General features: G+C 32.8%; 1 protein-coding gene across 1 annotated transcript; it reads right to left on the bottom strand.

The window, feature by feature from the left end:
• Nucleotides 1-11,096: 11,096 nt before the first annotated feature.
• Nucleotides 11,097-12,770, bottom strand: LOC105788199 (dirigent protein 22). Its single transcript, XM_012614965.2, has 2 exons — nt 12,163-12,770; nt 11,097-11,344 (listed from the first exon to the last, which is right to left on the bottom strand). Exons 1-2 carry the CDS (start codon nt 12,719-12,721, stop codon nt 11,310-11,312), a joined length of 594 nt encoding a protein of 197 aa, XP_012470419.1. The 5' UTR covers nt 12,722-12,770; the 3' UTR covers nt 11,097-11,309.
• Between the last annotated feature and the right edge of the window lie 1,905 nt (nt 12,771-14,675).

The raw sequence follows: 14,675 nt of genomic DNA, 5'->3' as shown, positions 1-14,675 counted from the left end.
ACGAAAAATTAAGATGACTGATTAAAACTAAAATTAACTAAAATAACTAACTAAGAACACAACAAAGAACAAATTAGGGCAATAATCGATTAACAACCAATGAACAAAACAATATTCAGGAAAGAATCCACCTAGACTACATCTGTCACTATCAATCTAAATTAAACAATTTATTCACTTAATATCTTGATTCGTAGAAATCCTAAAACTATGTTAATATCTCTCTTCAAGACTAAGAGCAACTAACTTTAGGTTGATTAACTGAAATTTCTTTCTAATTAAAACCCCCTATTATCGCATTAACTTGATCTATGGATTCCTCTATTAGATTTGACACTAATCTGGTAGATTTATGTCGTCCTATTTCTAAGATTGCATACAACTCCATGATGGGCATCGAAACCACAAAAAATAATTCCTACAATAAAATAACTCTAAACAGTAGTAAGAGTAATAGGATCGAGTCCACAGAGATTGGATATTATGATCAACTTTCATGTTATTCTTATGAACATAATTTCGGTTGAGCCGATAATCGTGGCAATAGTCGTGCCCACGACTCCAAATGGACCTGCTGAAAAATAAATTAAATAAATCAAGGGAGTTGGCAATGTCTAGAAATTAAATAATTAAAATAGTAGAAATAAGCAATTAAAGAGATCGAAAGTAAAATTAAATCAGAAAATGAATTTGGATTTTTGCAAACAGAATTAGGAAGCCTTGGCCCTAGACTCGGTGGATTCCGATTTTTGAATCGATCCTCGAAATTTAGTTTTCTCTTCCAAACAATAAGCTGGTTATAGTGGTTAAGAACGTCCTAATCGCCAATTCTTCCTCTCGTAGTTAATTCCAGTACACCCTACAAACCAACCCTTACCAATTTGTCTAACCGTGATACACGCGTTCGCAATTCAAGACCCTAGTAGTCTTGCGTTTTGAAGAACCAACTCAGATTAACAGCCTCAATCGCGCGGGACATTTAAATCTGATCACAATCTCCCTAGCTTATTCATGAAAATTCGAATACAGCACGGTCGACTCGTCTTCCCAACTGTATGCTAAAACCACTCCAACCCAACGTGCACTCTTTGAATTAAAATCGAGTTAACTTTAAGGGATGAATTTGCCAATCCCAATATTCCGAAAAGATGGTGAATACCGATTTGAAGGATTCTTTAGTGCGGATACATTTCTCACGATTCCTGGCCGAAAATAATACCAGCCTAAAGCTAAGTTAAAATTTTAGTGAAGCATTAAATTAATCATGCTTTTGTTGCTTTATGGCAAATGATTAAAGGGTAGTGGAGATTGATGGAAAAGGGAGGGAACTTGGAAAATAATTAAGCCAATAAAGAAATTAAAAGCTATTGAAACGAAAATTGGCAGAATGAAAAAGAATAAGCTACAAGTGTTTTGAACAAAAGGTAGAAAATAGATAATTGCATTAAATCCAATCAATTTCCAATGTATTCAATGTGTGTTTTCAAGTACACCACCTTACCTATTTACAAAATCCACATACTAATTTTAGGCATTTCCACCTACCACTAACTACTTAAAGTATTCTCAGATTTAATTTACTAATTTTGGCTTTTACAAGGTCAAAATCTTACTAGCCCCTCAAATGTCTCAAAATTTACAATTCGGTCCCTCTTCTCTTTCTTATGCTTCAATTTAATCCCTTATTTGTTTGTCTCTAATTTAAAGTGCCCGAATTTCATTCCTGTCAATAATTAAACACAAAATGCACCAATTAGCAGGGATTAATTTGAGAATAATTTGAGTTGAACACGTAAATTGTGCAAAATGAACAAGCTATCAAATCCCCCTACTTAGCTTATGCTTACCCTCAAGCATATTGTACTTTCATACATTAGAAATTATTCAATAACTTATTAGAAATCAAGCCTTTTTTTCGCATCTATGATCAATGCAAACAATATAGGCAGAAAATAAATAAGTGCTCAAAATACCTAGTTTGATCAACAAGTGTCCATAAAATTGAAACACGTAATGTTAGAGATCGACCCGATTAAGCAAGGAACAAGTAAAAATAACAGAAGAAATTGAGAAATTGAACACACAAATTTAACGTGGAAAAATTCCTCCAAAGAGGATAAAAAACCATGGGTAAAGATAATTTTAATATAATGGCAAAAGAAACGAAGAGTACAAAAAGATGGAGATAAAAACTAAACCCCGAAAACCCGAAAACAAAGAACCCTCAAAACGTAAACACAAAATTCTCTAAATGTGTTATGAGTTCTAATATCTAATAGGTGTATTTTCTAATGTTGTAAAAGAGCCTATTTACAGGCTAAATTTATATGTCAAATAATAATAAAATAATCTAAACTAATCAGTGTTTGATTGAAACAAATAAACAAAGTTTAACTAGAAGATTATTTCTCAAATTTGACTGAAATAGGAGTCATACTTAACATGTAAATTAAATCATTTCACTAAATTGAGTTTGAACCAAAATTTGCAAGGTATTATTTTCAATTAATCATGCAGTAATCTTTTTTTTTTGGACGTAGTCAAACCTTTTTACACAAACTAGGATGACAACCCAAGCACCCACTACAACAAAATAAGCCTACCACGACACTTTCTTTTTACCTAAGTCGACACAAAAACGTTTGGCATAGGTTTTGCGATGCTTTTCCCGACGCATCCAAAAGGGTTGTCTATAATACAGTTATCATAGGCTCCGCGACACTTTTAAAAAAGCGTTAGCATAAGTTAACATAAGCCGATCCTTATTGAAGGGTTGGAAAAGACCTAGTCAAGGCCAACCTTTGAAAACGGTTGGTATAGACCCGTCTAAGGCAGCCTTAAAGAGGTTGGGATAGACCAGTCTAAGATAACCTTTTAAAAAAAGTTAAGATAGACTTTGTCTAAGGCAACCTTTAAAAAAAGTTGGGATAGACCTTGTCTAGGGTAACCTTTAAAAAACAGTTGGGATAGACCTTGTCTAAGGAAACCTTTAAAAAAGATTGGGATAGAATCGTCTAAGGCAACCTTAAAAAGGTTTGGATAGACATTGTCTGAGACAACTTTTAAAAAAGGTTGAGATGGACTAGTCTAAGGCAACCTTTTAACAAAGTTGGGATAGACCTTGTCTAAGGCAACCTTTAAAAAAGGTTAGGATAGACCAGTTTAAGGCAACCTTTTAAAAAAAAATTAGGATAGACCTTGTCTAAGGAAACCTTCAAAAAAGGTTAGGATAGACTTGTCTAAAGCAACCTTAAAAAGGTTGGGATAGACTCGTCTAAGGTAACCTTAAAAAGGTAGGGATAGACCTTTGTCTAAGGCAACTTTTAAAAAGGTTGGGATTGACTCATTTAAGACAACCTTAAAAATGTTGGGATAGACTCGTTTAAAGCAACCTTAAAAATATTGGGATAGACCTTTTCCAAGGTAACTTAAAAAAAGTTGGGATAAACTCATCTAAGGCAACCTTAAAAAGGTTAGGGTAAACTCGTCTAAGGCAAACTTAAAAAGGTTAGGATAAATCTTTGTCTCATGTCCAATTTTGTTACGACCTTTTTCCCCTATTTTTAAGAGCCTATTTTAGCAAAATATGAGCAAATTTGTATGTATTGGGTTTAAAAAAGTTTGAGACAATATTAATTGAACAGTTAATTAACATAAAATGATCATATAAATACAAAATTACCATTGAATAATGCAATTAGTAATTTATATACAAAATCCTAACAGAAGCAGTCAATAAGTTGCGATCATGTTGTCAACCTGTTTCACATGACGTCAAAAAATTATACAAAATCCTAATAGAAGCAGTCAACACGTTGCAAACATGTCAACCTGTTTCCTATGACGTCAAAAAATTATGGGACAACTGCATTCATCAACCACTATAACATATATATAATACATAATATGCAGTAAACCTCATTCATCATCATTCGAACTGAAGGGTTTATCATCAAGTCTACTACTCTGAAATTTAACTGCAAAAATTGCAATGTACATTTTCTATTTATACGAGTTAGATGAGAAACATCATGAACACGTGGGAAGAATATTTTAGTATTAACCAAAGAACCATAAATTGAAGCTAAATAAAGAATTTTCATCAGTACATCCACTAATTATTAGTTGACAAAATAATGAAGACGTCAAATAAGAATCTAGCGTTCAGTTACAACAATGAATGTCTATTAAACCATTAACAAACTTATTGACAATCTAGTTATAAAATAGTCACCTTACTATGTTTACTATGAAAAGCCTTGTACTTGCTTGACATTCCCTTTGCCATACACTCGTTAAGGAGAGCCCTATACTTTTTCTCACGAGCATCTATCATATCCATGAACTTTGCCTCTCGAATTTTAGTTAATTTCATAAATCTTTCTTTTGCCTCAACTATCAAATGAGCTTCTCGCTCCGCGGCCTCTGTACGGAATCGAGATTCTGCTTTCTCGAGTAGAGTCTTCTCTCGAATTACTTGTTCGGCTTGAATTGTTTTTATTTGCTTGACATGTTTAGCGCTCATCTCTTCAATCAATGTATTGATGGCCGATGTAGATTGGCTTCCTCAGGTGACTGAACCATAGCCAAACAACCTAGATTTGGTCATCCCACATCCATATCCCTACATTTTTCCATCATTGTCAAGGATGAACACTTGTGTATACACCTCATTTTCTAATACAATATTATTTTTGAGGCCCCAAAGAACTCTCAGGTGTTGGAATAGAGTATTTAACCCTTTTGCATGCTTCATCCTACAGTTCTCTTTCATTATAAAAATCTATTTTGAAAAAAAAAAGTAAAATTGATGTCAAAATAAATTAAAATAAACAAATAATACCCATTTGTTTCTTACATAAACTTGTTCTGCTGCCTCACTGCTCATTTTGTCACTCCCATCTTTTTGCAAATGTTGAAATCTAAACTGCTCCAAAGCATAACATTAATTGATGCGCCTAAGTCACACATGATTTTTTAATACCGACACTACCTATTTTGCAAGATATGGAAAACATACATTGGTCCTTACATTTAGGTGGTATTTTCCTTTGTAAAACGGTTGAGACATTTTCTCCAATACTCACATTTTCATTGCCCAAGAGCTTCCTCTTACTCGTGCATAATTCTTTTAAGAATTTTGCATATCACGGAATCTGCTTAATTGCATCAAGTAGAGGTATGTTGATTTCTACCTTTTGAAAGGTGTCGAGGATCTTTTTCTCTTTTCACTCCTTCTTGTATTAGACAAGTCAAGTTTCTTCTCATCTCGACCAGCGTCATGGGCACGACTCGTGCCAGGTATCGGTTCCAGAACCTTCCGACTCCTTAATGTTATAACACTTGCTTTATGTTGAGAATTAAGCACAGATTGGGTCGGCAGGTTACTTTGGGACTCCAAACTGCTAACCGTGAGCGCAAGCTTGCTACTTGCTTATCTAACTCTTGCAAATACATGTCAGTTTTTTACTGGATTTTCTTAGTACTATTTGCTAGCCTTTCCACTATGGCTTCCAATGATGACTTTGAGGGTGGTAATTGTTGATTCTGAGGCGGCATTTGTTGGTAAGGTTGATTGAACCAAGGATTAGACCCATAACTTATATTTGGGTGATCTTTTCACCCTACATTATATGAGTTCTAATATGGGTCATATCGCTTTTGGGGCGATCCTGGAAAATTCCTAACAACATTTGCTTGTCCTGTCGAATCCTTATGTAAATTGAACATGAGTCCGTTGGGTGGTCTGGCTTAGCTTAAATTTCACCGTGTTGGGCCCATTTTATCTATAAGAAAATTTTGAACAATGTTAGTCAGCTTATCAATTTTATCTTCTAGAGATAGAGAATTTAACCATGAACCCGTCTTGTGGGATCTGTAGCCAGTCGAAATTATTGAGAGTTAGCAGCCATTGTCGAAATCAACTCTTGTGCTCTCTGAGGAGTCATATTAACAAGTACCCCTCCAATTGCAACATCTATTATTTTCATTTCTATCAGGAACAACCTCTTATAGAAATAACACAAAAGTGACTCTTTAGTCAGTCCATGTTGTGGGCAACTTGCACACAACATTTTGTATCGCTCCCAGTAATCGTAGAGCGATTTAGTGTCCCTTTGACGGATTCCTATAATGTCCTTCCTTAGTTCGGCTGCTCGAGCTGCTAGAAAGAACCTGTCAAGAAATAAGTGAAATATGTCAGACCATGTATTAAAAGATCTCAAAGGTAAATAAAATAGTCATTCTCTAGCAAAATCGGTTAATGAGAAAGGAAAAATACAAAGTTTAATTTGGTCTTCAGTTACTTATTGAGGCTTCATGCTTGTACACACCATATAGAATTCTTTGAGATGGGTATGGGTGTACAGATTTTCGTTCTGTAATCCACGAGGTGAGTAGTAAATGAACCAAACCTGACATCAACTCGAATGGCTTCCTCCCGCTGGATAAGTTATACATAGGGGTTGTTGTAATAGGCCATTTTAGCTCGGGCCCAACTAAATGAACCTTAAAGATAATAAAAATGCAAGAAACAGTCCATTTTTATAAATAACCCAATCGGCCCAATAGCTTAACCCAAACAGCAGAAATCGGCCCAATTGGCCTACAACATGTTTTTGGCAAAGGAGTTAGAAACCCTAGGACGCGCCTCACGACTCCCTCGCCCGCCTCTGCGAATGTTGCCCCACGTTGCCTCTCCCACATTCAGCAGCCTTGCACGTTGTGCACGTTTCTTCTAGTCTTCTTGAAACAAGTCACGATCAGCACACCGGGCAGTTTCTACATACTGGCAACAAAGGAACCACGAACAACATTAAGAGGAGATATGCAGCAAATGGAAAAGATTTGGGGGAGGGTATAAAAAAGGAAATCGAATTTGTAATAGTGGTTAGCAAAATTTTGTATTGAAAATTAAAAAATAAATTACAGGAGAAAAACGTTTTTTGAAGGTGATAGATTTTGTTTTTCCTTTTTTTTTTACTGTTTTTACTTTGTTTTTGTTTTTTTTCGTTTATAAAAACAAAAAAAAAAGAATAAAGAAAGGGAGTAGAGGGAAACTTACCGGTGTGGCGTTGTTGAAGCCCCTTCATTTCGTTGCCATTGGAGCAGGGGAAGGGTTTTGATGGTAGAGATACGGCGCAACTTCAAAGAAAGAAAGAAAATGGTTTTTAGGGCTGGAAAAGGGGTTTTTATTTGATTTAAAAAACGGCGCCGTATTTGGTGTACCTGAATGCCCGTATGACCTGACCCAAAACCCGATTAGATCCGCATGTTTTAAGTTGATGGGTTATTTATAATTCGGGCCCTTCATGTTTTTATTATTTTCAAAATCGCTTCTTTTTATTATTTTCAAATTTTTTCATGAAACATTATTAATGTTTTGATTTAATCCAATGTTGCGCAATGCTTTGGGTGGTTTGGGTAAAATTGTTTTTTGGGCCTCCTCCACTTACGCATGTTTTAATTTGCTCCCTTTCTTGTTTTTTTTTTTTTGTTTTAGGAATTTAACCTTTAAATTCTGCCTTTTTTTTACTTAACCTTTAGTTTGTTATTTTAGTTTTTTTTATTTATTTTTAATACTGTTTATTTTATTATTACTGTATTGTTATTAGTTTATTATTATATGATATATTATTATTATACTTATTTATATGCGCATATGCATATTAATACATATATATATATATAATTTTTTTAAAACGTTTTAAATATATATTCTATATACATATTTTATTATTATTATTTTACATTTTTTATATATAAATATACACATTTTTATTTCATAATATTTATCGTTTTCCATATTTTATAATTTATATATGTTTTTTTATAATTTGTAAATATATATTTTTATCCTCTATTCAAAGCTATTATAAATATTTTCCATGTTTTATATTTACTAATATATTATATTTATACTTTTTTTAAAATGTATGAATATATTTTATATGTGTTTTATTCTTGTTTTATTCTTATGACTTATGTATTCATGTAGATATATGCATTAACATTTTATAATGCTTATGCATTTTTTTCTCTCATATCCATATACATATTTGCAAAATTCATTTATATATCATACTTATGTATACATATAATTAAAATTAAAATTTTTGTTTCATATTGCATTCACATTTTTAACATATCTTTTAAAAATATATTTTGATTTTTGTCAAAACATTAAAATCATTTTTTTTATTTTTTATTTATTCAAAGGCTTTTAAAATATAAACGATATTCAAAGTTAGGGATTTTTGAGAAAATTGAGCCCTAACGTCTTGGGTTCCGATTTTCTTCGTTAATTCCAAATAACCGAGAATATTCGTTATTCAAAACGCATAAGTTTAAAAATCATTTTCGGGAACTTAATTTGTGGTGTCCTAACGTATTGGGCATGACATTTTCTTTCTCGAAATGAAGATTTTCTTTAAAAAACTAAAAAGTGATATTCAAAGTTCGGGGGTTTTGAGAAATTGTACCCTAACGTATTGGGTCTCGATTTCTTTATATAGCTTGAACAATTGATTATCCTTTTCAAGTTTCATCATTTGAGTTTTTTTAAGATCTTTTTAAATCCTCGACACTAAGACATTAAATAATCAATTTGGTACCGATTTTTTGGCATTACGAGGGTGCTAACCCTTCCTCGTGCGTAACTGACTCCCGAACCTATTTTCTCAAATTTCGTAGGCCAAAACTATTTTTTAGGTGAACCGATCACACCTCGATAAAGGATCAGTGGCGACTCCAGTTTTTGTTTTTAAAGTCGACAACTAAATTTTTATTTTATCAAAAGAATGGTTTCGACAGTTGTTGTTCATCCGGTGCTATTGCAAGTTGGTGTATAGTTTGCTAGGCCATCTCGTCTGGTTAGTCAAATGGGAAAATTTCCTCGGTGTAGGATATGGTTTCAAATCCGGGATTTGGTCGTTTACCTCATTGAATAGCTGCTCTTCGTAGTTTTCAAGCCAACTTCTCTATTTCTGGTTCAAACTCTAGAGAGCCTGATTCTGATCTGGTCAAAAGGTAAACAAGAAAATTAGAAAAAAATCTCTAATCCCCGACAACGGCGTAAAAATTTAATGGGCGTCAAAATCACCAAAAATAATTTCTACAATAAATAATTTTAAACAGTAGTAAGAGTAGTAGGGCCGAGTCCATAGGGATTGGATATTATGATCAACTTCTGTGTTTTTCTTATGACCAGAATTTCAGTCGAACCGATAATCGTGGCAATAGTCGTGCCCATGATTCCAAATGGACCTACTAAAAAATAAATTAAATAAGTTAGGAGAGTTTGCAATGTCTAGAAATTAAATAATTAATATAGTAGAAACAAACAATTAAATAGATCGAAAGTAAAATTAAATTAGAAAATAAATTTGGATTTTTATAAACAGAATTAGGAAGCCTTAGCCCTAGACTCAGTGGATTCCGATTTTTGAATCAATCCTCGAAATTTAGTTTTCTCCTCCAAACAATAAGTTGTTATAGCGGTTAAGAATGTCCTAACTGTCAATTCTTCCTCTCGTAGTTGATCTCAGTACGCCCTGCAAACCAACCCTTATTGGTTGTCGAATCGCGATACACGCGTTTGCAATTCAAGACCCCAGCAATCTTGCGTTCTGAAGAATCCAACTCAGATTAACGACCTCAACTGTGCGAGACGTTTAAATTCGATCACAATCTCCCTAACTTGTTCACGAAAATGTAAATACAGCACAGTCAACTCGTCTTCCTAACTGTATACTAAAACCACTTCAACCCAACTTGCTTTCTTTGAATTGAAATCAAGTTAACTTTAAGGGATGAATTTGTCAATCCTAATATTCCAGAGAGATGGTGAATACCGATTTGAAGGATTTTTTAGTGTAGATACATTTATCACGATTCCTGACCGGAAATAATACTGGCCTAAAGCTAAGTTAGAATATTAGTGAAGCATGAAATTAATCATGCTTTTGTTGATTTATGGTAAAGGATTAAATGGTTGTGGAGATTGATGGAAAAGGGAGGGGACTTGAAAATAATTAAGCCAATAAAGAAATTAAAAGCTATTGAAACAAAAATCGATAGAATGAAAAGAATAAGCTACAAGTGTTTTGAACAAAAGGTAGAAAATGGATAATTGCATTAATTCCAATCAATTTCCAATGTATTCAAGGTGTGTTTTGAAGTACACCACCTCATCTACCACTAACTATTCAAAATATTTTCAAATTTAATTTACTACTTTTGGCTTTTACAAGGTCAAAATCTGACTAGCATCTCAAATGTCTCAAAATTTATAATTCAGTTCTTCTTCTCTTTTCCATGCTTCAATTTAATCCATTCTTTGTTTGTTTCTGATTTAAAGTGCCTAAATTTCATTCTTGTCAATATTTAAACACAAAATTCACTAATTAGCAGGGATTAATTCGAGAATAAGTCGATTTGAACACGTAAATTGTGCAAAATGAACAAGTTATCACTCTACTCAATTATGATAGATATAATCTTAAATAGGGTCTATTCCTCCTCCGAATTAAGCACATCAAACATGATTTAATAATCTAAAAATATTAAATCAAGAATTAAACACACATAACTGAGAACAAAATTCAAGTATTTATTGCATAAAATAGAAATCAAAAGACAAAATTCATCATAAGGCTCATCTCCCCTATGTATTTAGAAAATTAATTCATAATCGTAGATAAAAACATTTCAAAGACAATATAACAACAAGAAATAGAGAAACTCATAATAAACTTCAAAAAAATTAAAAAGAGATATTCAGTCTTGGTGGAAATCTGCTTCAGAGTCGGCTTCAATGGTGTTTTCCAAGTTGTTTTCTTCTAAAAATTTTTTGACGGCTCTCACTTATCTTCTTATATTTGGTATATATAGGTCTTAAAATGCCTGAAAAATCTAAAAATTACGTTTTTTTCGCATATTTGGAGTACGAATCGCAAAATCCACACGGTCTGGCACATGGTCATGTGGCAGCTCGTGTGTCCAGCCTGTGTGGCTACTGAAATCTGCTCCAATTGTTTGATTTTTGCTCATTTTGCTCCCAAATAATCTTCTAAGTATAGAAACACGAATTTAAAGGATTAAGAGAATAAAATTGACCATTTTTGCATTGAATAATCATCCAAAAGCGCATTAAAAACGAGACTAAAATATGTTACTTTTGACACTTATCAACCCCATAATCTACTCTCCATCTCTATTCCTTATGAATCCCCTTGCTGCAGCATTTTCAGAAGCAATTTGAACCGCCCCGTCGGTGCAAAGGCTGATCTAGCTATCTGGTGTCTGGTGTGCTAAATTTTGTTCCTTTCGCCTAGATATGTCTTCCCTGTGAAAAGAAAAAAAAAATGTTTTTGCCCATATATATGAAATATTAACTATCTCACATGTGTTCCATGAACCCCTTGAAAAAGAAAAAGATTTCGATTTTTCTAAATTCGCCAGGTTAGTAAGCCAAATAAATATGACCAAGTTACCTCATCGTCAACTGATTTGGCACTACTTTGCAAATTAGCCTTTAACCACGGGATAAGGTCTTCAGCATAGAGACGCTAATTTCTTTCACTCTACCAACTTTTACTATTCATTTCAAGTCATTTATGTACAAATCATTTATGTAATTAATAAAAAAATAGAATTATTTTTATAAAGCAACACTCATTCTTGCAGCATTTTTCTTTTGAAATTTTATTCGTAGCTTTTTTAAAGGTGTGCTACCATGATGACTTGAAACCTTTTTTTTTTTTTTCAGAATGGAATAAAGAAAAGAAAGAAATTCCATCCATTTTGGTTTCCTTGAAAGTGGTGAGGGGTAAAGCAATTAGCTAATTAACACTTCATCTTGAAAAAAGAAATATGATTTAGACATTGTATACGTAAAAGTGGTCAACAAAATCCGGAAATTACATTCATTATCAATATATGACAATTCATGGAACGTTCTCTCTCCATCACAAATAATAAAAAAAAGTTTATAATTAATTTTTGAGACAAATCACAAAATTAGTTGTCCAAAGCATATAAATTTAAAGCAAATTATCAAGTTATACAGAAGAAGACCAAAGTCCACAAAATCTCAAGCCGTTGGGATTCATACATTAATCATATACTCTCATCAATAATGAAGAACATAGACGTTGTACTCACCAACTGCATCCCCAGTTTTAATATTGAATGTATGAGTCTTCGCCTGAGCATATCCACGGGCAAATTGGAAAAGGCCGCTACCGCCGACGATAGGCATCTCCCTCACCGTCGAGAACACCGTGTTCCGCCCCAAAAGACTAAGGGCACTACCGTTATACTTGCCTTCCACGAAAGCCAAGTTCATTACCATTAACAAACCAACAACGTCTTGCGCTGCGGATGCGTAAATCCCTTGCGCTTTTCCCACAAGCTTGGAGTTCCGGTCGGGTGTAGCCGTCAAAGGGTCATGAACCATCACGACAGTGTCGAAACCAGTCTCGGATTTGTTCGTCAAGGCTGCACTGGCGACCCGGATAGCAGTGGGATTTCGTCCGCTGACGACGTCGTGGAAGTAGAAGTGAAGATGGCTGAGTTTCTGTCGTTTGAGGCCAAAGTGTTTGGGAGACAAACTGTTTGAGAAGCCATGGGGTTTTGCAGAGGCAAGTTTAATGGAGAAGAGGAGCAGAGTAGATAGAAAAAAGAAAGTGGAGGAGAGTAGCTTTGAGAAGGTTGTAGGCATGTTGAAACGTAGAGAGATTTGGGGACTCAATGAAATATATGGACTACTAATATACAGGAGTTAGTGGAAAGGCTTTGACAAAGTTAGCCTTATCGGTATCAATTGAAAAGAGAAAAAACATGTTACTCTAAACGTTTGAATTAATCAGCTTAGATTAAGGTATTTAAAGTAATATATATAAGTTGGTTAAATTAGTTGATTTAATTATAAAATTTATTATATATATTAAAATAATCATATTTTTAATTAAAATGAAAAAAGCCATGACTTGTTTTGACTTTTGAATGAATTTTGTTTTCTAAAGTTAAGAACCCTTTCTCCTTGCTACATGTATACCAATTTCTTAAAATTGACAACCTGATCCCAATATAATTTAGAGTATGTGGTATTTTAAAATTAAAACAAATTTGCAATTTAAAATTGAATCAAACCATACTACACTCCCAACCTATGAATTTTCTCTAATTTGCTCTCTAAATTTCAAAGTGTTCTAATTACATTCTTAAACTATTGGTTTTATATCAATCAAGTCCTTTTGTTATTAAATTTATCTGTTAAATGACTCATCAAATCTTAAGTAGCTTAATTTGAAATAAAACAAAAGTAAAGTAAGAATTTTAAGGTATTACTTTTACAATTTTTTCCATTTTAAATTATATCATATCAAATCGATGTGTCATTTAATAGTTAAATTAACAATTTTAGTATCAAAGGGTCTGATTACTATAAAATTGATAATTAGGGATGTAATTAGAATGATTTAAAGTTTAGGAATCAATTTAAGATGAGGGTCATAGTTTATACAATTAACTAAAAAAAAAAAAGAGACTATCATTCTATTGTTATGAAACAATGGTGATGAAACTTATGATTCAAGATTTAGTATTTTTATTTGACTTACATTTGTGTAATATTGATCACATGAAATTTTTATTTTAGAAATATCTAATTTAACAATTGTCGAAACCATTTTTAAGGTCTTTGAAAAATGGGAATCGACTTTGAAAATGGAGTCGCCACCGATCTTTATTGGAGGTGTGATCAGCTCACATTGAAAATGATTCTGATCTGCGAAATTTTAAGAAAATAAGTTCGGGAGTCGATTACGTACGAGGAAGGGCTAGCACCCTCGTAACGCCCAAAATTGGTACCGAATTGATTGTTTAATGTCTTAGTGTCGAAACTTGAAAAGATTTTTAAATACAATCCCATGAAATAAAATCTAAGCAATTGAATCGGATGATAAAACGGACCCATTTCAAAGAAAATAATCGCCACACTCAGTGAGTTAGAGTGCAACCGTTCAATTTTCGAAGTTAGATTCATTTTTTTATTTTAAAAAATTCATATATTTTGAGAAGGATACTTGGTTATTTGGGTCAATCAAGAAATTAGAACCCAGTAAGTTAGGGTTTAATTTCTCGAGATTCCTAGACACCAAATATTGCCTTTATTTTAAAATCGAGATAACAAAATGTCATATCCAGTAAGTTAGGATCCAACATCTTGAAATCTCAAAAGTTTTATTATAACAATTGTATGGTTTTAATAAAAATTCTTGATTATCTAAATACATCGAAAAGAATTGAAGCCCAGTAAGTTAGGGCACGATTCTCTCGAGAACTTATGAACACCACGCTTTTTAGGAATTATGAAATAAAATGATTATAACACTTTAATAAATTTTAATTCTTACAAACAATATAATTGAAAAGCAATATATAAAACAAAAGATAAATAGCGAGCTAAATTTATACTAGAAGCTATCAAGCAAGTAATATGCTAATACAAACATTCTTTAATCATGTTATACAAACATTCATATTAATAATTACAACCTAAAAATTAATAATCGATATAAAAAACTTGAGACAATAAAATAAAGAAATAATAATAACAATAAATAATACGAACATTTGATGCAATTTTGATAGTTGGACTAAAAATAAATAAA

This window comes from Gossypium raimondii, chromosome 2, assembly GCF_025698545.1.
Source record: "Gossypium raimondii isolate GPD5lz chromosome 2, ASM2569854v1, whole genome shotgun sequence".
Lineage (NCBI taxonomy): Eukaryota > Viridiplantae > Streptophyta > Magnoliopsida > Malvales > Malvaceae > Gossypium > Gossypium raimondii.
This window is presented reverse-complemented; position numbering and strand designations above follow the sequence as displayed.